This window comes from Oxyura jamaicensis, chromosome 2 (assembly GCF_011077185.1).
Source record: "Oxyura jamaicensis isolate SHBP4307 breed ruddy duck chromosome 2, BPBGC_Ojam_1.0, whole genome shotgun sequence".
NCBI lineage: Eukaryota > Metazoa > Chordata > Aves > Anseriformes > Anatidae > Oxyura > Oxyura jamaicensis.
Genome location: NC_048894.1, coordinates 43,628,870 through 43,651,222, shown reverse-complemented (window position 1 = coordinate 43,651,222; position 22,353 = coordinate 43,628,870). Strand labels below are relative to the sequence as shown.

At 45.2% G+C, this 22,353-nt stretch overlaps 1 protein-coding gene across 4 annotated transcripts in view; it reads left to right on the top strand.

The window, feature by feature from the left end:
• Positions 1-229: 229 nt before the first annotated feature.
• The window catches only part of TRIM71 (tripartite motif containing 71), a 63,529-nt gene continuing 41,405 nt past the window's right edge, over positions 230-22,353 (top strand). The window contains exons 1-3 of one of the 4 annotated variants that reach the window (XM_035319005.1): positions 230-579; positions 1,323-2,225; positions 2,661-3,006. In XM_035319005.1, coding sequence (XP_035174896.1) covers positions 2,077-2,225; positions 2,661-3,006 — 495 coding nt within the window. In that variant the 5' untranslated portion in view covers positions 230-579; positions 1,323-2,076. Of the gene's footprint in view, positions 580-1,322; positions 3,007-22,353 lie in introns of all 4 variants that reach the window. The other 3 variants (XM_035319004.1, XM_035319001.1, XM_035319003.1) reach the window with 3 other exon arrangements.

Here is a 22,353-nt window from a genome sequence, read left to right as displayed (position 1 = left end):
CAGGTTTGAAGCCACCTTAACGCCCCGACGCTTTCGCAAAGCCCCAAACGAAAAGAAGCAAATAAATTAAAAGGAAAAAGGGGGAAGAAAAGGGGGTGGGGTGCGACCGCGGTTAGGGATTCCCGGCTCCGAAAGGAGCCATGGCAAAGGGCGGGGGGTCCGGCAGGGCGGATGGGGGCAGGTCGGGCGGCAGCAGCAGCAGCAGCAGCAAGAGGAGGAGGAGGAGGAGGAGGAGGAGGAGGAGGAGGAGGAGGGCGAATGTTTCCTGCCCGCCGCCGCCGCCCCCCGGCCGCCCCCCGGAGCCGGGCGGAAGTCAGCCCGCGCCGTCGGAGCTTAAAAGGCTCCCGCACGCCGCGCCGCCCCAGTGCCGGCGGCCGCAGCGGGGCCAGAGGCAGCGCCGCCAGCCCTGCCGAGGCCGGGCCATGCGCTGCCCCCCGCCCTGAGCCCCCTCCCCGGACCCTTCCCCACCTCCCAGCCGCCCGCCGGGGCCGGGCTCAGCCCCGCCGCACCCCCGCCGGGCCGGGGAAGGCGCCCGGCGCGATGGCTCTCCCCGGCTGCCGGGACGGTGCCGCCGCATCAGTGAGTAATTGCTGCTAATTCGCCCCCCGGGGCCGCCGGGCTCCGGCCCGGCGTTGGGGGGGGGGGGGGGGGGGGGGGGGGGGGGGGGGGGGTGGGTCGCTGCTTTTTTTTCCTCCTCCTCTTCCCTCCCTCTGCCCGGGTTTTATATTATTTTTGTTTTCTCAATAAAACCCCACGCGAAGAGGCGAGATGACAAAGGAAACGTGATCCCAGGCGCTGCAGGGGCTCCGAGCGAGCGAGAACCGAGGAGGAGGGGGCGAGCGGAGCGCTCTCGGATAGCATTGCACAGCGGCTCCAATTTGTGCGAGCGAATATAATCCACCCCCCATGAATAATTCAGGGCGGCCGGCGGGGACCTGCCGCTGCTCCTCTGCCCGGCCGCGGCGTGTGCGAGCCGAGCCCAGCCCGCAGTGCTGAGCGGGGGCCGGGCACCGCGTGGGGGCTCGGCGCTGCCCTCCGCGGGGGAGCCCCGCTGGGAAGGAGGGAGGGAGGCAGGGTCCTGCGGGAGCCGGGGCTCCGAGCAGCCTCCGGATCCCATTCCCTCGCCGTCCCCGGAGCCTTTTTTCTTCTTCCCTGCCCCATCCATCTCCTCCTCCTCTGGGTCCCGCCGGTGGGGTGGGCACCGAGGCCGCCCTCCATCCCCACCCCCAGTCATGCGGTGGCGGAGCAGGCGTCGGCGGGGGAGGACTGGAGCCGGAGAAGTCTGCCCGGCCGCTGTGTTTCAGTGCCTCTCTCTCTCCTAGAGCTGCTCTGGATTGCAAAAGTGGAGGGGGGAACTGAAACGAAATTTCCCCTTCCCCCCCGCCAAGCACAGGTTTAAAGGAAAAGAGGACAAAACCCAACGCCCCAAGAAGAAAGAGCGAAACTCGCGGTAAGCCCCGCTGCCCCCAGCCCGGAGGGAGCCGCAGCGGACAGAGCAGAGCAAAGCAGAGCCAGGACAGAGCAAAGCAGAGCCGAGCCCGGGCCCCGGCGGCCGCGGGGGGACCTGGCGCCCGGCGCCCATGCACTTTCCGTTGAGGGAGAAGACGGGTAACCAAAGCGCCTTGTCAAACTGCTGACCCGAGGGGGAAATGAGAAGACTGCGTGAGGTATTGACTGCTCTGGGGATCGATACAATTTGTCTAATGCAGCGGGGGATCGGGGGTTAAGTACATGGAAGGGAAGAGAGGATCCATTTGCTGAGGGAGAGCGGGACGGCTACACCTTGATACCAAAAATACCCCCGCGGCGGCGAGGTACGAGGCGAGGATCCAGCAGCTCCCTGTGGACCGCCAGATCGATGACACCCTATTTGCAAACCCGGCCAATCGATCCCACTTGGCAAAACGACTGATCGATGCCAGCTTGCTCGTAAGCCGTTTGCAAAACTACCTTCGGCACGCCCCCCGCCTCACTTTTCTTTTTTTATTATTTTTTATTTTTGCGTGTGTGTGTGAGGGGAGATAGGCTTTTCTCCCCCCCCCCCCCTTAATTCCCTCCGGATCAGGCCCCTCGCAAATGGCTTCGTTCCCGGAGTCCGACTTCCAGATCTGCCCGCTGTGCAAGGAGATGTGCGGCTCGCCGGCTCCCCTCTCCTCCAACTCCTCCACGTCGTCGTCCTCCTCGCAGACCTCCAGCTCCTCCGGGGGGGGCGGCGGCGGCGGCGGCTCGTCCTGCGGGGGCCCTCCGCGGCGGCTGCACGTCCTGCCCTGCCTGCACGCCTTCTGCCGCCAGTGCCTGGAGGCGCAGCGGCACCCCGGCGCGGGGGACGCGCTCAAGCTGCGCTGCCCCATCTGCGACCAGAAGGTGGTGATCTCGGAGCCGTCGGGCATGGACGCGCTGCCCTCCTCCAACTTCCTCCTCAGCAACCTGCTGGACGTCGTGGTGGTGGCGGCGGCCGCCGACGAGCACAAGAACGGGCGCCCCGCCGGCACCGGACCCGCCGCCGGCTCGGCACCGGGGGTGGGCGGCGGCAACAACCGGCACCACGGCCGCCCCCCGCCGCACCGCGCCGCCGCGCCGGGCTCCTCGCCCGCCGCCGCCTCCTCCTCGTCCTCCTCCTCGTCCTCCGCCGCGCCTTCCTCGACGTCCTCCTCGTCGTCGGGCGGCGGCGGCGGCTCCTCGGCCGCGCTGCTGCTGCGGCGGCCGCACAGCCGGCAGGGCGAGCCGCGCTGCAGCTCCTGCGACGAGGGCAACGCCGCCAGTTCCCGCTGCCTCGACTGCCAGGAGCACCTGTGCGACAACTGCGTGCGGGCGCACCAGCGGGTCCGCCTCACCAAGGACCACTTCATCGAGCGCTTCGCCGCCGGGCCGCCCCCCTCCGCCGCCGCTGCTGCCGCCGGGCCGGCCGCGCCGCTCGCCCTCAGCCCGCCCTACCCCGCCTCGCCCTACAACATCCTCTCCGTCTTCCCCGACCGGGCCAGCTACTGCCAGCACCACGACGACGAGGTGAGGCCGGCCGCAGGGGGCCCCCCGGGGCGCTAAGAGCCGTTAATGGTGGTTACGGGGCCCCCGGGGTGGGCGCTGGGGGCACCGGGTGGGCGCGGAGGGAGGAAGGGAGGGGTGGGGAAAATGGCCGCGGAGCCTCCCCGAGCCCCTCGGGGGGGGTGGTGGGCACGGAGCACATCCGAAACCGAGAGGGTGAAGAGGGGATGGTAACCCTTTGAGTCAAAAAAATATATATTTTCCTTGTTAAGTTAGCAAAATAGATCATGTTTTTGTCTCAAAGCTGTCCGTCCTTGTGCATCCCACCTCCATCTCCCGCTGTTGGTTTAAAAAGTTTTTTTGTGTGTGTGTGGGAAAATGGGAGCTTGCTTTTTGTGGTTTTTTTAAAAGCGCTTTGCCTGAATCATCCAAATGATTTTAAGCGCTCTCAAAGACACCACTCCTTCCCCAAAATGTGCTGGAAGTGTGTTAAGTCTCATTGGGATGTAGTTTCTCGTTGTGATAATTTGAAATTTGGTTTTCTTCTCAAAGTGGAAAATAGCAGTTTGCCCCCCTCTTCTGTTCTGGGGGGTCAAGATGGGGGGCTTTGCTAGAATTTTGCAGTCTCTTCAGTGCTAGAAGTAGTGCCCTCCCAGTACAGGATCAGCACAGCAAGCTGCTTCAGAGGGGATGTCTGGCTGAAGACAGGGTAGCATGAGAGGTGTAAGTTTTCTGTGGGATGCTCGTTTAATAAAGGCTCGAAAGCATTTAGTGTAGTGAAATGTGGTGATGTCCTTAAGGGCAAACTGAAAGCAGAGGCACTTCTAACTCCTCTAACGCTCCTGCATCTTGAACTTTCTAGAAAGCTCTGGAAGAGCTCCTCTTGTTTGTTAAAGCTCCCAGTGACTGAGGAGGGAAAGTAGGAGTTGAGCGGAGAAAGGGGAAAAAACTTAAAATAGCACTGGGGGCAGAGGGCTCGCTTTAGGAGCAAGGAAGGCTCTTTAGTTTTTTTTTTTTTTTTCATAAAACATCTTACTGGGCATTGGGCTGCTTTTACAGCTTTTTGTGGATCTTTCTGCCTGTGGATTTTTTAAGGAACTATATGTAACAGGGAATGCAGGAATGAAGGGACATGGTGTTCTTAACTGCAATTTTTTTTAGCATATTTACCTTCATTTTGGACTACAGCTTTGGGCTAAAAACTTCTTGTTCTTGTGTTTGCAGAACCCAAAACTTCTTGTTGGAGTGTGTTAAGTGACACACTGGAGCATGAGCTGTGGCCGTATCACAAGTGTGCAGCTCCTAGAGCAGATCCTTACCACCCAACAAAAAAGTGGCAGGAGCTCCAAGTTATTTTGTAGACTTCTTAAGCGTAAACACCAAAGGGAAGACATCCTAGGCTGGCTTCAAACTGTACAGCTTAACTAGAAGTGACTTCTAAAGAGGCTTGTTAACTTACTCCTATGTAACTTTATTTTCAAAAGTGTGCTTGGAAAAAAGGGTACATGTGTCAAGATTGGTCTTGGGTGTCCTTGTGTCCTGTAGACTGAGAAATTGTTTTAAAACAAGTGAGTGTTTTCAAGCCTTCAGCTCCTGTTGAGAAGCTTTTATTCTGTAAATTAATGACTACGGCTGTTCTTGATTGAGTTTTGGTGGTTTCTTAATGTGGGTGTGCCTGATTAGTATTTGCAAGTATTTATTATTAACTCAAGGGGAAGCATTTGGGGGTGACTATGAGAACAGTTTATACTGTAAATCTTTCTCACTTTTATTAAGAAATGCGGGATGCAAGATGTACAACTTTTGAGAGAGGGTGGCTGCAAAGCAGTGAGGGTTATTGCTTGTTTAATTCAAAGAATGCTATTTACAGCCTCATAAAAGGTATGATAAATAGAAAGGCAGCCTTCCAAGAGAGTGCTTAAGTGATGCACTAAACACACTATTAGACAGCAAAACAAAGTAAAAGCAAACCTAAAAGGCAAGGCTGGAATGGTAGCTTGAAATGTTAGCCTCCATAGCTATAAACTGTGGTTCAACTTGGTATGCAAGTAGAAAAAGCTGGTGACAGAGCAGGATATTCCCTCACAGATGTGTGTCCTGCAGGTAAGTTTAGGCACGGGCAATCTAATCTGTAAGCTGCTAGAACAGTAGTTCTCAGATGTAGAGTGCTGTAGAGCGCTGCTTCCCTAGGATATATCCTCCTCATCCTATTTGAGATAAGTTGCAAAGAGTTGGACTCTGACCCTTTTCCTGCAGCTTCTCTGGGCCAAAGCAGCTGGCTCCCTTATCTTCCTCTCTTAACGTGATATTCCTCTGTCCTTCCAACATCAGTATATCACTTGTCACTTTTTGGTTCTAGTTTTCAGTGTTTTTTTTTTTTTTTTTTTTTTTTTTTCCTCTCCCTCCTGTGAAGTTTTGTGTAGTTCCAGTCCTCCCTCTTTCCACATCCCCATTTTGAGACCCCCTCAAATGAAAGGAGGGAAACCGGCACTGCCGATGGCCGCTTGCTGGGCATGTTCTGAGTCTCAGAACGAGGCTACCAATATGCATTTGCTAGACAAAATCAACATAGTTGCTCATCCTTTCAGTGCAGAAAGATGAAGATTTCAGCTCTTAAGTTGTAAGTGGCTGCAGGCACTCACAGAACACAAGTTAACAGCTCAAATTCACTCACAACAATAATAACAGTAACAACTTATTGTTAGGAGGCAAATATTTTGTTTTCCTTAAGGAAAACAAAACTCCGGGCACTGGATAGTGTCTATAAATATAGAGATACATGAAAGGAAAGTGAACTATGTTCCTGGAGAAAAAGTAAAGGCCAACCATTCTGTGTTTGTCAACAGAACTGCTGTTGATACCTGGTCCAGTTGGACTAGTTAACGCTTGGAACCTCATTGCCTGGCATAAAATGCTTTTGGGATAGCAAGGGGAATAGTTAATTTTAGGCAGATATTTCAAAGCATTCTACAAAGGTAGCAATGCTTCTGTTGCAGCCCTGAAGCTTTCTTCTGTGTGACCATGTTTGTATGGACAAAACTGTGTTGCAGGAATAACTGGGTGATGTTTTGATAAAAGCTAGTAGAACAGGAACTTACCCTGGAAAGGTTCTACCTCAATCTAATCCATAATTAAATCAAATAAGCTGATTGGTTTTCAGTGTACCTGATTGTCTCATATCTTGGCATGAAAGGTCACATCTATTTTTCTCTTTGTAGAATTATCAATGAGACTGCAAACCAAACTAGGTGCATAGAAAATGCTGGAATTGCTATAGGATGTTTGGCTTCTTAAGATGAAAGAAAGTATCTGGATTCTAATGACTTCACTATTGCAAAGAGTGGAAAACACAGCAAGTATCAAGTTAAATGATGCCGAGTTTCCTTTGTGCCAGTCCTCAGCTGTGCTACATGGTTTAGTTAGTATCACTGGGTGCTTGGTCAAAAGACTACAATAGCAGACTTCTGACACTTTCTAGGGAAAGTGCAGAATGGCCAAATTCAGTCAACTTAGTGGTCTGTGACCCCATAGTTCTCATATTGCTTTATAGGTTCCATCTCTCAAGTGGTTCAGAGACCATAGGGTCCCTGTAGCACCATGGCTTACCCCTGCTGCAAGAAAGGATTTCAAAGAAGTTTTCCCTTTTACTTAGCTATGCTGTTCCTTTTGTTTGCATCAGTTATGGTTTCAGTCAGGTTCCTTAATGATCTGGATTAATTTGCAAACTCATTAGCAGTTTTTTAGCAGATCGGTGAGTTGAAATGGATTCATGGGGATATCAGTGCACTTGGGCAAGACTGGCTGAAATTAGGCAGATATTTTGAATCCTAGAGTTGCATATATTCCTAATTTGTCTCTTTAGACAACAAATTACATTTATTGTTCTGCAGGTTGTAAGAGAAAACTTTGAGAACTTGTGTATCCGTAGGAGAAGGAATACAAACACAACTGCTGTCTCAGCTGAAAGTCTGGTACCCTGGCTAAAATTGCTGATTGAATTCATACCTAAGCTGCTCTTATTAGTGTGCTTCTCTGGTTCCCCAACAAGAGCAAGCAGTGTTGTCATATCATGGTTGCTCAAATAAGAGAATCTCATCTCTTCCTCTTCCCACCAGGCTTGGTTGTATGTGCTCAGCAGATGAGTCTGAGCCAGTTTAGCTGATTAATGTGGTAGGAAACTTGTCTTCCTCCTCCTAACATTACTGCAAATTTGAGTTGCAGGAGAACCTGGCTAAAACCGAACCTTTACAAGGGAAAAGGAGGAAGTGTTCCTGGGAAGGAAGTGTAGGTTAGATATGGTCCCCCATTGTAGTGGCTTGCCATGGCTGCCGACACTGAGCTTTGCTGTATGGCACTCCTTATGTTGTCTATCTTAATGTCTCACCAAAACATCTGACATAAAGGGAAATATGCCTGTCCCCCTAGTTCTCTCTCAAAGGCTATTTGTATGAAATAGCAGTATGTGATTCAAATGCAGGGTCTTCCTGTCTTTTCTTTTCTGATCATTAGGATTTTTTTACCTCCTAACAATTAAACTCTTAGGAGTACATCCTGGAGGCATCAGTTTTTATATGTACTCTATAGTAGTGCCTGCTATACCTTTAGCATTATAGGACAACTTCTACATGATCTAGAGAAATGTGTATTTCCAGTATATAAATTGTGCACAGACTTCCTTATATATTGCTGCACCCTTCATTTATCATATTTGCTGCATCTCTTCAAATATCAAATGCATGTGCAAGTGTCCATTAATACTTTCGATTCAATTTCTGACACTTGTTTTCCTGTTTTTATTCCTGGTAAAGAAAGCAGGACGTACCTGAGTTACTTTGTTCATGCATGGCCCATGTAACGGGGACATAATATCTTCTGGACGTTGAAGGGCTTTAAAAATCTCTAATTTGACACAGGTATTGACATATACCTAGTTTTTTTTTACTTCCAGACAGTGTTCAGGTACATGGTGCTAAGCAGCTTACCTCTTAAATTGCCTTGCTTTCCTTCCAGCTACACTTTCCCTCAGTGAGGATTCAGCTTCTGGCTCTTCCCTGTATGAAAAGGTAGCTTCTTCAGCTGTTTTCTTTTGTAAGAGAATGTAAGTCCTATTTCATAGCCAGTAAAGTTAGCAATACCATACTGGATTAAAAAAAAAAAAAAAAAAATCAGTTAGTAATATCATATGGAACAGAATAAAAATCTACCCTCTTCTCTTCTACTTTGGTACAACTGACACTCAAATACCCACAGCATTTAGGGAAAATACAGTGAAGCCTTTCCTGGTGATAATCTGATATCATTATGTTCCTGGCTTAATTAAGCGTGACTTTAGATGACTTCAGATGGTTTCCAGAGAGTTAACTGGAAGAAATATAAATGCATTGTCTGTTTGAGGGACTTTCATGAGCTGTTTTTACTTGGAAAACTTAGAAACCAACAGTATCAGTACAGTAGAAGCTTGCATACAGACCACAGCATAGACTTATGAGGTTATAACTTTGACATACGGCTGGATATGTGCATACAGAAAGGCATGAAACTAATCTCCTCTATACTGAGGAGAAAGGAAAATTCCTTTTGTAACTTCATTTTCACACTTGGAGACATGGTTACAGTATCTTGTAACTTCAAGATCGTCTGACCTGTCTGAATTTTGTATCAACTTGGCAAACAAATCTTGTAGCACGTTTAGGAGTATCCTTTCAGCTAAATTTTCAGTGTGTGAACATGCATGCTAGACCATGCTTCCTTAGAGGAAAACTACCTAGTTATCTCTTTTAAAGTTAAGAAGGTATCACTCTTCTTTCCGTACTGTCTTGACCCTGATCTTCCTAGTTCTCCTGCCATGCTCCCTTCCATCGTGCAAAGCTGTTCGTGTCTTTCCATCAGACAAAGGATCTTGATGTGTTGAGAGCACAGATCTTAATTTGGATGAATGATGTGCTGAACACAAGACCGAAGATAAGATTTCACAGAAGGGGTTTATTGTCTTTACCTGTAATCCACCTTCAATAGGGCAATTAAAAATATAATATTGGATCATAAATATGTATTACATAGTTCTTAGAAATGCTTTTACCCTGTCACTAAGTTTTAAAGTGTAGAAATACTGGATGGGAATGGAAATACTGCTTGGTAATGCAAGCACTCTTTAAATTTAATGAATGGACATTCCTGATTCTAAAACATTAAGAGTATGTCCATGTTGTACATGGAAGGAGCTGCAGCCAAGTGCATGTACAAATCCATTGAGCTGCTCTCTAATTTCCATTCCTGTGCTTGTTGAAGGGCTGTGGGGATGGGGTGGTGTTGTCCTCTCATCTAATGAGTTGTTTGTGCATCCAAATCAACTTTGTAGTTCAAAGAAATAGAAAGAAGATTAATAAAGAATCAGTGATACTATGACTTCTAACTGGAGTTCAAAAGCTTCTTTACAGTGCAATATGATATCGAACAATTTTAGCTCTGTTCTTTCTTCCTTTTCCCAATTTAAAGAAAAATTATGTAGTTAGTACAGTAGTCCTTTTGCTAAAATTCTGAGTTTAAGCTGCTCCTCCCTTTTTCTTTCCTTTATCAACCTTCAAATAATGTATCAGCTATAGCTTCTATAGCTAATCACTTCATTTGTGAGTTAAAAATGCTGAGCAGTTTTGAATGTTCTAGTTCTTCAGCATGAAAAAGAGTGGAAAACTTAGTACCCACAGATGAGGCTTATGAATGTATGTTCTGTGTTGCAGTCCTACATTTTGGCTGTGTGGACAATACTGACACTTCAGAACAATTAATTCACAGTTACATGTTCAGCTGCAGGAAATAAGAGCTCCAGCCCTCTGTTTCACTTGAGTGTATAGCATGCATTTCTAAAATCTCAGATGGTGAGCATGGATAGGATGATATCTGGTCAGCAGTCTTTGAAGTAAGTGAATTTTTTTTGAAGTGACTAAGAATTCAACTGGAAATTTTAAATGAGAATCTTCTTGTTAAATTATTTTGCTTGCTTTGTGCTGTGCCTTTGCTCTGGTGCAACTCAGAAAATGGCTTGCCTTCCAGCAGTAGGTAGGCAACCTGAGGCAAGCTCTAAACTTGTATCACTAGCAATAGACAAAGGTAACATTTCAGGGCTAAATACTTAAAATCTGGGGAAGGGTGAGGTGTGCTGTCAGTACTGTTGTGAGAATAGTCTCTTCTAACCAAAGAAGTGTGGAAAAATCTGATGTCTGAAATAGATGATTAATAGTCAAAGGCTGCTGCCTTCCTGTAACTACCTGAGTAGTTACCTTCCTCCTGTTGGTTACCATGTGGTACAATCCTCACCAAGTTCACACCATCATCACCGAGGCTGGTCCCAGTGCTGTCCAGGACTGCTGAGTAGCAACTGCCAGCCTGTGCAAGGGTCTTGGTGTTCTGGGAGGAAAAATGTGTATGCCCACTTGTGTCAGCTCTGGTGGGCTAAAGGTGATAGAAAAACTTGTGTTGCATCACCTTCCCTTTAATGTTGGCTTGCACACGTGACCAAAATATTTAAAGGTATTTTGTTAAGTTTGCTAAACCTTATCTTCTATTTTTCTGTTGGTCTTGCATGTTCATCCCATGCACCTTGAGGGTAGGCAATGTTGCTGTAAACTACTATTCACTGTAAATATTTCCTGTCCCTAGTTAAGGTGTTGTCAACATACCTAACCACTAAAGGGTGTGTTTGGCTGGGTTAAAGGAGGCTGTCAGGGACTTCTGATTCAGAAATTACCACTTTATAATGCCACCAATTTAATGGTCCAGCTGTATCTTCCCCTTGCTCTGTGCTGTCTTGGGTTCTGTTAACATACTTAGGTACTTGCTGTCCAGAGTGGCAGGCTTATGCTAGAAGACTAATTTTAAACAGCTCTTCCTTCAGCTGGTCTTAGTGGGGGGAAAAAAAGGCAAACTGTTATTTAGGAGAACACATCAGCTATCAAACACTCCCTTTCCCTTCATTTCATGGCTTCTTATTACTTGTGCCATCCCTTCTGTCAGTGAAGTGTACAACATAAAATCCCTATCCCGAAGTGTTTGGTGTAAGCGAAGCTTGAAAGCTGTCTGCTCCGTAGATGCCTCCAAGCTTTGGAACCCAACCCAGCATTGCACCAAGGAGCAAGAAGATGCTGCTCCGCTAGGTGAGGGCTGGTAGCTGGGCTGGGAACTAGCTGGTACTGGTCCCTGTCACCTGACCAGGTAACTATTCCTGATCTTCCCTAACATTGAGTAATGTCACATCAGGTGATGGGGGGGGGGGGGCCCCCCCACAAGGTAAAGATCAGGTAGCTTCCAGCATTTTGCTGTCTTTGTCATTTGGAAGTCAACTATTGAGTTCTAAAATGCCTTAGTAAGCGTGTAGATGCATGGAGCAGGCTGCATCTGTTCCCTGAGGAAGAACCTCAGAACAAAAGGACTCCTCAGGCCTCCAAGCCTCCCCTTCCCTTCCCAAGGCCTGCTGGTAAAGGGTTAAGCTCCCCCAGCAGCGCCCCCGCCCCCACCGCTATATATGGTGTGCCCAAAGGCGCTGGGGATTTAATACATTGAAGTCGGAGCGTGAAGGGGGTCTGCAGCCTGCTAGACAAAGTCACTCAGATTTCAGGAATACTTGATCCATACAAGGATGTTACTTGAGAAAGGCACTTCTCTGCAAGAAACGGGCTGCCAAAGGAGCTGCCCGAGTGTGTCAGGCGCCGCGTTCCTCTGGCTACGCGGGCAGCTTGGCAGCCAAGCTTTCCCTAACTGGCCACTGATAGGTAGGGCAGCCCCAGTTCTGGGGAGAACCGAAGTCTTCTGAGAACCATCTCTGCAGAGAAACCACTATTTGCAGGGGTAATAAGAACTGTGCTTCTGCGGCTGACATGTCTGCACATTATGGAAACTGTTGCACAGATAAATTCTCCTGAGTTATACTGAATCAACTGAGTAAAAGACCAAAGAAATGGCAAACATCACTCCCCTCAGCCAGTTATTGTAAAAGCAGCTGCAACATGACAAAGGTGTCCCAACACAATGGCTTTGGTGTCAACTTCTGCTACAGGGGTTTAAGTGGATGAGCAAATATTTTTGGAAGAGAAGGGAGGGACTGTTATTTAAAAAAACAAACTCTAAAGCAGAACTAGAGATCTGGCAGTGGTCTGGAGTAGATGAATTTCTCCAAAAGAAATAACCGAACTAATACCAGACAACCTTAAAATTGCAGAAAATGACATAAAGAACTACTGGAAACTACTGGAACAGTGAGGTCCCTGTTTTTCCAGTGCTTCTTTTACATAATAAAATGGCAACTGAGGATGGATGGGGATGGTCTGTGATACTTCTTTTTGGTTCCCATCCTCCTCCCTTCAGAGTATTGTGTAGTTATTGAGGGTTAGGCATTATGTCAAGGTTAAAGCAGGGGCTGTTGGCAATGACCAGAAAGGTAATGGTGTGACCTTCCTTGGAGCCAAGGTGTCTGCTGCTTTCAGTGTTCTAGGCAATGTATATTTTATCTGACAATACTGTTTCATGGTAGTTCTAGCATCACCTATTTTTGCAAGGAGTGTGGGTCTCTTACCAGAGCAGAAATAACTGATGTATGACCCTTGAGCTCTCTGGTGTGAGGCATGGCTCCTTTACTTGAGTTATGCTGTATGGCTGTAGGTGGAAGGGCTAGTACAGAGGTTAGCAGGCAGCCTAGGCAGGCTGCTGTGAATGGAAACAAGCCTGGAGGGTCTTGAACTGACTCTTTTAGCATATCTGGCACGCTGTTGGAAGGCCATCTGCTCCAAACCTCAGGCCACTCTTAAGGTCTACTTTTGCCAGGGAGAAACTGCATACAGATGCTTATGACTTTGATATTTGGGATAAGTTTTAGACAATTGTCACTTGTTAAAATAAATATTTTATCTTCATGTTATCTTCCTAGTAAATGTGGTGATATCTCATCTTTGCATCTTGTCAAAGTAGTTCAGTAAGGACCTGAATTTCAGCTGTAAACTGTAGCAATTAAGTCAAGCCAGCTTAAGGGATCAGACACTCTCTAGTAAGTTATGTCTTTGTACCAAGGGTAGGAAACCTCTCCTCCCTGTGGGCTTGAAGGGAGGGAAGAGCTGCTTGTGGCAGGGGTTGCTGCAGTCTTAAGGTGAAACAAGGTGACTGAATCCTTGGTTTGCTTGCAAAGTATGTCTAGCTAACTGTGGATAGGTACCTACTCTTCTCCTTATGTAGCTCTTCTTGTCCTTACTTAGGCTGAAGGTAATCAGTCACCATAAAAATACTTAGCAGCTTGAGAATTAACACTGTTGGCATCTTACATCACTGTCACTAAAACAGCTGAAATAGTTGTGAGGGAGTCACTTCAGTGAGAAATATTTTTCAAGGAGCAATTGTAGGTTTAACTGAGTGTGATATTATAATAATTCCTATACAATCCAGGATGATAAGCCTTCAAAGGAATGTTAGAGAGTCTGCTGGAAGCTGTATAGCACTGAATTAACAGTGCACGTGTTCAGCTCTCCTTTCAAGAGCCCTTGGCATTGACTTGATATAGGTAAGGTGGGCATGTCTTTGAAGACTTGAGTAGTTGGGTTCTCTGGCCACTGAAGCTTGTAGAGGCATACTACACACTCAGGTTTGGATCAGATCCTCATAGCTTGGTCTCCTGGCAGTGATGCCAAAAAAGCTTGTGACACTGAGAGCAGAAAGGGGAGAACCTTAGTTTTATAAGTACAGGTATGCTTTTTGTCACTAGAACACAAATTCACCTTGAACCACTCTTTCAGTTAGTAGCCTCACTTTTATATCTCAGTCCTTAAATGCTGCACAGTAATTGAATGTCTTGTATTGGCAGAAAGGACCATATTTTAGTTTAAGAAGTCACTAAGTTTAACAACTTCATAGCTTCATACTATTGATTAAAAACAATGAGGATATTTGCTTTCTATAAGTGACAACACTTTTGAAACCCATTCTTACTACCAGTGTATGCATTCAGCAAAGAACAGGACTGTTGAGGCGGTCAAGCTGATGAAACCACTTGGTGAGTGGACTCCAAGTGGAGTGTGGGAAGAGGAAGATGCATATTTTCGGGGGGTAAAAAGTGAATTGGTGTTTAATATGCAGGCAAAGCAAGAAAGCCTACACAGAACCAGCAAGTTGCATCACTTGGCACAGGTATCTCCTGTCATCTAAATCTGAACTTCCTGTGCTTCAGCCTCTTTCAGTCTGTATATCCTGTATCTGATCCCTTTACCCATTCATTGGCAAAAAGCAGCAGGGTGAGCTGGCTCAAAACTAGGAGGAAGGAAGCAAATGCCAGGCAGACTGAACTCACTGGACAACAGAGGTAGGAAAACCCTGCAGCTGTAAATGCGGTATGGAAGCAGGACAAATAAGTACTGAAGTTGTTCCCGTCTCTTGTCCAAACTTGCTCTCTTCCCCTGGCTCTTCCATGAATTTAGCCACCCAAATATTGAAACAAAATGAAATAACTCATATGTTTTGCATGGATTTTTGTTGAAATCTGTAACTTGCCTTTTATTGTATTCTTGTGATTAAGTATTTCACTGCTATTTGTTAGTCCTGGGCACTGTCTAAACATGGAACACATACCTTCTACTTAGTAACATGCTTTTCTTAATTTGTCTTGATTGTATATTATCAGTATACCTATATGAATATTTTATATAGTATTTATGAGGATTTGGCTAGCATAGTAAGGCAGGCTGACTTTTCTTAAAAGATAAAATTTGATAGTTAATCAATCTAAGAGTAGTGTATTGAACCAGAGTCCTGTTAGGACCCCTCTTCTGTCTTAAATGTTCAATGCAGGTGTTTCAGAAGAAAACATGGGAAGCTGTGAAGTGTACAGTTCTAAAGTAAATAGTTCACAAGGTGTCCTTCCATTGTAACTTAATTGTATCCTAAATTAACGTTAGGAAGTCTTTTGTATTGGTTTTCTGAGCAATAGCAAAAAAAAAAAATGTCAACTGAAAATACCATACAGCAAACTAAATTTTATCTTCTCTAGAGGACAGCGTTTTCATCTGTTTTTGCTTTGAAATTTAAATTCCTTTTAATGCCATGTAAGGTGGAAACATAAATGGAAACATTTCTCATAAGCTAGGGGGTAGACTGGAAATAAGAAGTGTTGTATGTAAAAACAAACACCAAAATAAAGAATGAGTAGAGAGATGCTTCCCAGCTGAGATGACTATGTGCTATCCAAATATGCTATCAGCAGGTGAGAGAGATTCACTGAAATGCTATACTGTCTTGGAAATTGTTTATTCTTCCAGGTATTCCTTAGCATATGAAAGAGTAGTTACTGCCTTCCTGAAATTCATGTGCATGTGGATATGGCTTACCTTGGCATGAAAGTCTGCCAAACTACTCATTATAATGAAAATATACTCTGATTGTCAGTCCTGTCAGTTCTGACAACTTGGTTTATTCCTTGCTTCGAAGAAAAATCACTTATGTTGTGGCTTATGATTTTCTTTAGGCGAACTGAAGGTATGTGTGTAAAGAAATAGTTGCCACCTGTATTAGTGGATTCTCATTTTGAAAATGTACTGGCAGTTTTCCAGTTGGCTCCTGTGGCAGAGACTGGGTTTGATAGACAGCTATATAGTTCCCTGCCCTTAAAGAACGGGAAATATCCAAGGTGACTTCCACAGCTGTAGATCTAGTTACTTGGTTTGGGTGCATGTATTCTAGTGAAGTAGCACGTGCCTCTTGAGCTGTATGATGCAAAAAGATATAAAATACTACACATGCAATCTAAGAAAGGAAACTCCTGTCTTCAGAGACCCCTGTCTGACCCAGGCAAACTGCTGCCAACAGTTCACTAAGAGCAAATGGCTGTTGTTGAAAGATACTCTCCTAAATTGGTGAGAGTTAGAATATCGTGTGTGTAGGTTGTTTTTCCCTATTTCATGTATCTGTTTCTCTCCAGTCAGGGGAGAAATTTCTGCAAATATGTATGGCATGGCTTTTTTTATTACAATTAGGTATGTATAAATGCTTTTAGCATGAAAGATCTTTATAAATCAAACTTTAAACAAAAAAAAAAAAAGGAAAACCAACCAAACATTCTCAAAACACCCAGCTCTCATGTGGTCAAAGATGCCACTTCTTGGAGTTAGCTGACTTGTTTCATGTTTGATCCCATATGGAGTTACGGAGGGAAACCATTCCTTGAGTGCTTTTGTTAAATAAAGCTGTTGCCATGAATTAAGCAACACTGCCCTGGAATGTTTCTGATCATGGTCTTGCAGAGCTTGTGACCTTTGCACTGAACATGTGAACTGAAACTTCATCTTCCAGTGTTCAATAACCATGTTAAAAATTCAGAGGTGAGGCAGTCTTGGGATTTCCTTAGGCTAGCTTAAATGCCGAGTGAAATTTAAGTACTGATTTATACAGTTCCTCTCTTTTTTTTTGTAACCAAGTCAAAAATGAAAAAGCTAAAATCTGATTATTAAAAAAAAAAAAAAAATGTCATGTTAAAACCACACTGACAGCCTTTTGTAGCCCTAATTTTTTGGTACATGTTAAAACTTAAAATATCACTGCCATATCTAGAAGCATCCAGTTACTATAAACCTAGATGTTTGTAGTGATATGCTGCTGCTACTTAGAACAATTGGTTTAACTGACTAGTCTCTTCAAGCTCTAAACTCAGTTCTTGGCTAACTGGTCTACAGGTGAAAGAAGTGGGGGAAGAGCAGTTCAAAACCCACCACACCTCACATACTCAATCACAGCATTATGTAGCTGGCCTTCCTAACCTATTAGAATGCTGACAACAATTAGTATTCTTCTTTACCAGATAGAAACACTGCCATCTCTTGGCTATTCTTTGTCTTGACCTTTTAAATATTTTTTTCTAATTTCTTGCAATGTTTTCTGATACTTTTCCTGAGTAATTGGATGACTGTAAAAGTTTTAATATATACTACAGACTTGAGATTTTGTATGGAAATGTTAATCACTTACTAATCTTACCCTGGAACAAAAGGAAGATAGAGTGTTACTTGGTTCTAGCAACTCAACTTTTGACATACCTCTGTTATCTTCCTTAAAAACATTAGGTGAGGATGTGCTTGTGTTCTTGCTAAATTAGATGACCAAATAATTTTGGCAGTGGTGCTGGCATCTGGAACTAATGTCTGGTGTAAGGGGATCTGGTCTTTATTCCCTAAAAAGGGATTGAGAAAATATTTTTCAGTTATCTTGTTTTGACCAAATTTGAGTAGTGTTGATCTAATACTAAATTCTGACTTCTTTAGAGTTGGGGAAGGAGGAATGTGTTAGGTTCTAATTGTTTCTTACGGCCAGCTTCACTGGAACCTCTTGAGCGGTTAAGTATGGAACACTTTTAGTATTGTGTATGTAGAGTGGGGTTATATTAATTATCTTTTCATTCTTGAAGTTCCCTAAGTGAGAGGGAAGCTGCACTCCTACCTACAATGCCTTTGCTGTAAGCAGCAGCATCTTTTCCTGTACGTGTCCAGTGTCGTGTTGACCCAAGTGTTTGTCTGGTTGTGGTGAACCTTCTTCCTGAAAAAGTATAGAGAATGGTGACTTCAGGCCAGTCAATCTACCAGATCTGAAATCAGCCTTGAGGAACACCCAGCACTGGTTCTTAGTCCTGACAAGCCAGTCCAGCTGGATGCTGGGGAGACTTCTTGCTTAATGCTTGCCCAAGTGAGGGAGAAGTGTGACATGCCACTTCTGAGGGTCCCGCAGTGCTAGTTCTTCTATGCAAAGAGCAGTGATGCCCATATCCCAAAGGGGATAGGCTTGAAGGCTATAATACCAGTTAGTGCAATCCCCACCCCATGTAGAAAGTCTTAGGGGAATGCAGAAACTTGAGAAAGAGACAAGGTGCTTATAGAACATGAGAGGACAGCAGTGGTGGAGTGGGATTGTCAGGTTGCTAACAACATCCTGACTTCTGTATTAGCAAATGGAATTAATTTCTTGATGTGTAACTTAAGCTCTGGGATGGGGAATAGCGGGTATGGGTTTCCAGCATCTGTTTAGAAGCTGCATCTCAAAACCCTCTCCCAAAGGTAGTCAGGTCTCCTTCTTACACTCCCACCCACTTCAAGTGTGTGGGGCTTGTGGGTGGGAGGTCATGGTGCAGAAGCAGCTTTGCTCTGTTGAATCCCTATTGCGTGCGCTTGTCAAAGATGGAACAAGCATAAATCTGATTTCCTGTTCTGAGAATGAAATTTCAAGTATAACTTCTGGGATGGTGTCAGGGTCTCTTGTGGGTTATCTTCAGTGTTGTAGAGCAAACCTCAGGAACTTCTCTAAGAGAGCAAGGATGAGCCTGGTTTTCTATCCAGAAGGAAAGGAGGGGGTCTAGGTTGGCTCCACTGTCTCTTATTTAACATAATTAAATTATAAGCGTGTTACTACAGAAACTACAAAATAAGCAGGAGTTGCTATTTAAAAAACACTATGGCCATAGCAAACTTGGTTTCACTCCAAGATGTATGCTTTTTTTGCAGATTTTAGAGTGAGGAAATTGTAAAGGGTAGAAGGTACCAAGTTCTACTAAGCCTTCCCTCACATCTTGACTTTTGTTAAGAACTTAGTTGTCTGTCTTCATGAGTCATAAGGTGTAGGAAAGCTCTGAAATCTCATTCTTGGATTTAAATGGCAAGTCATATGATGGTCCCAATGGTTCCTAAAATATTTGTATTGTGTTTAGTAGCAGAAGTATGTTGTGTTAAGTTTTGATGACATAGAGCAAAAGTGCATTATGCAGAGACTGTTGTCACATCCTTAATAAAAACTTGAGTGTGCATTTCCCAGCATTCTTATTGCAGAGTCAGGCATGCTGTATGAGCAGGACAGACTGATTTTTGAAATGGAGGCTTACTGGGGAGAGGATCTGCAAAAAGTGCATTAAAAACTAGTTTTCTGGAAATGCTTTTGTAGTGAGATACTCATTAGGATAAAATCTTAACTGAATAATTCTGGTTCATTTGTGAAAGTAAACAGACCTCAGAAACTTCAGAATTGCTTGCAGCTATTCTGGTGGCAAGTCTTCTGAATGGAAGAACAAAAACCTACCTTAAGATTTCTTTGCAGTGTTCTGGCAAAGCTTAAGAGTTTCTTAACATCTCAAAACACGTTTGACCTCCCCACCCTTAAGCTATTCTGACACTCTTTACCCCACTGCATTTCAACAGGAAAGAAAGATCCTTTTTATAGCCAAATGGCTTCCTCTTCTCTTCTCCCTCTTTTCCCTTCCACCCCCCACCCCAGAGTGCCTTGCTAGTGTTTAGGCTTCAGCTGCTGCCCGGATACTGGCTACATCTGTCTTGTTTAGATGGTCCTAAGGAAAAACAGCACAGACCATGACCAGAGGGACAATAACAAGATATGTTTCTTTTCAGATCTGAAAGGAAGCCCTGCACTTGCTTCTGCCTGTTTGCCTGAACTGTTTTTAAATCAATCACAGCTAGGGCTGGTAAATGCCTTCTCTTCCCTCTCTCAAACTCCAAAACACTTAGATCCTAACGTGTTAAGTATGGTGGTGTTCACAGGCCATTTCCCCTTGTACCACTTCCAATTGGATGAAATAAACCCTTTTTAAGGGCTCTCTTTGAGACAGCCATTGGGGAAAGCTTGAAAGTGGAGTGGGGTGGGACTGGGAGGTCTGGAACTTCACTAAATGTTGGCACTTAACAGTAGGCTGGGCTTTTGTACGGGCATTAAAAAGGATGGATTAAAAGGTGATTTTGGGTCTGAGCACTGCTTGATGTTTTGTGGGGGGTTGTGTTGTAAGAGAGATAGTGGCTGTCAAGAAAATAACTGTAGGGCTGATGGAGGACAGTGTGGTTCCTTTTTTGGGGGAGTCTTCTGACTTTTGGAGTGAAGGATGAAGGCTTGGACAATAACAATCTGTGGCAGTCAAGAATGATGTTAAATCTTGGGGTGGTGGGTCTGTTTTTAAAGGTAAACAGCTGGGGTTGAGGGGGAGCAATGCATCTTCAAGAAATGTAGTTACACTTGAAATTGATTTGTTTTTTTTATTTTGACATACAAAATCTTATTACATCTAAAAATCTTTTTACCTATGAAAAGGAGGTTGTCTTAGAACAAGCCTCTCAGCATTTATTTACGTCACAACTTGCATATTAGTCTGGCTGTTCTGAGGTGCTAGCTTTTGGTTAGTGGTCACTTGTTAGTGTTACTCATGGAGTGAGAATAAATTACACAGGGTTAGGAGATACAGCCTAAATGGTTTGTGTGTTACTTGGTTCTTTTAAACTTTGTGCGAACCACTGCGAGGGTGAGACTCCTCTGGGTTTCATCTGTAGTAAGTGCTTGAACTTTGGAATCCACTTTCCCTGCTTTTGTGTGGGGAGGCAGAGCAAAATGGATGTTTGCACTGAACTCAGCACATGCACCGAGCTTCAGATAACAATTTGGCTTTTTAACATCTGTGTATTTGGTGTGTTGAACCAGCAGTGCACGGCTGTCTGTGTATTGGCACTCTAGGTGTAGGAAAAATAACCTGGTCGGCTCACAGGTGCTTTACCTTTCATTACTGTGTGTTGCTGAAAAAACAGCTTGTGATTCTGTGCTGGTGCATAACCTAAACTTGCTCTGAGGCTTCTTGCTTTGGTGAACAGACTCTGAAACTTGTGACTAGGATGTGTTTAAAAAGGCAGCCTCTCCTTCTATATGGTACAGAATAATGTAAACTAGTAGTTTAGGCATAAAAATGCTTTTTAAAACGTTTTCCTAATACAATCACAAAAAGGTGAATTTAATAAGTCAATATCCTCCTGACTTGAAGGGGTAAATTTCAACTTAATTCACTGATTTAATAAAAATCTGTGGTCCAACATCTAATTCTCAGCAGACCTGAGCAGCCACAAACTAGAATAGGCTGTGCCCGCCTAACTGGCAGGATTCAGGTGCTGGCACAATCTGATGTGTATATTACCTGGATTTTATCATGACCAAGAGACCTGTGAAGCCCACAGAGTCGAACATGCTTGTAAATAAACTGGAGCTTTGTCTTGACTGCTCTTAAGAGGAGTGGATTTCCCCAGCTGAAACGACCTGTTAATCCCCAGGACCTCCCCAGTTTGAGACTTGTGCACTGTTTTACAATCTGTGGCTTTCCCCTGCAGAAATAGTGGGATGGGGTAGAGAGTGCAGATTAAAATGGTGTGTATAAATTAAAATGATTAGCACGTGCTTTCATTTTCAATTTAGTAATGTTTGATTTTCCTGATTTAGCAAGAGGATGCTATGCTGTAAGGGCTGGTCTGGCTGCAGAAATCCTGCTTTCCTTGTCCCTTAGCACCGTGTGCTGCCCTCTTCCTCTGGTCTGGGGTGGGAGGAGGGGCTCAGCACCCAGGTTGCTGGAGAAGTGGGCCTGAAGGGTAAATGTGTTCCCTGTGCACAGAGGCAGCATGTGACTGGAGAGAACCCCGCTGGCAGTAGTGATAGCCCGTGTGGGGAAGCATGAACACGGGCCTGCCATTTGTATTCCTAGCCATTGAAAGTCGATGTTTGGCCTCTCCAGGCTGCCCCCAAAGCCTCCAGCTCCTCAAAATGGAGGCTGTTTGCTGATACAAAGGCAATCAGCAATGCTGCCGGAGGGCGTTCCCTCCCCACCACTTTGCTCCTTCAGGCTGTGGTTCTGCAGTGGCCAGAGCGAAGTGCATGCTGCTGCGGGAGGAGGGGCAGGGCAGGCTGCCCCCCTGGCTCCTAGCTGCCTGTTCACACAACTTGCCTTTACTCTGGCAGCTTTTTATACCTGTAATAGTATTCCCCAGTACTTCCAACAATCAGTACAGCAAGCCGTATCAGGGAACAGAGCTGACTTGTCAGCAACTTATAGATTCAGGGCAGCTTTCAGCCAGATCAGTTCTTTGATGGCATTGCAATATGCTAATGCCTGCATGAGGGAATTCACAAAGAACTGTGGGGCTGCTCTTTAATAGAGTTGTACCTTGAAACAGTTGTGAAATTTCAGCTGTGTATTTGCAAGCATAAATCTGAGGTCATACTTTCATCAAGAAATAGACTGTTTTTATAGGTTCATAATCTGAAAGTAAAGCTGACTTCCCTGACTGCTTCTACATAGCAGCCCTAGGAACTTGCAATGCTGACAAAAGTAGATAGAAGAAAAGGTGGGATTGGGGTAATTACCAGGGGCTGAGAATCACTCACAGCTGCATTGGATCTGCAGTTGATCCACTGGACACCACAAAACCACAGGAGTAAATAACTATCTCTTAAAGTAAATCTTGAACCGCATTCACCTTCATATCCAAAGCATTGCCTGCAGTGAATTTGCTTGGCCTTTTTCTTCCACGTTAAGCTATGCAGTTAACACAA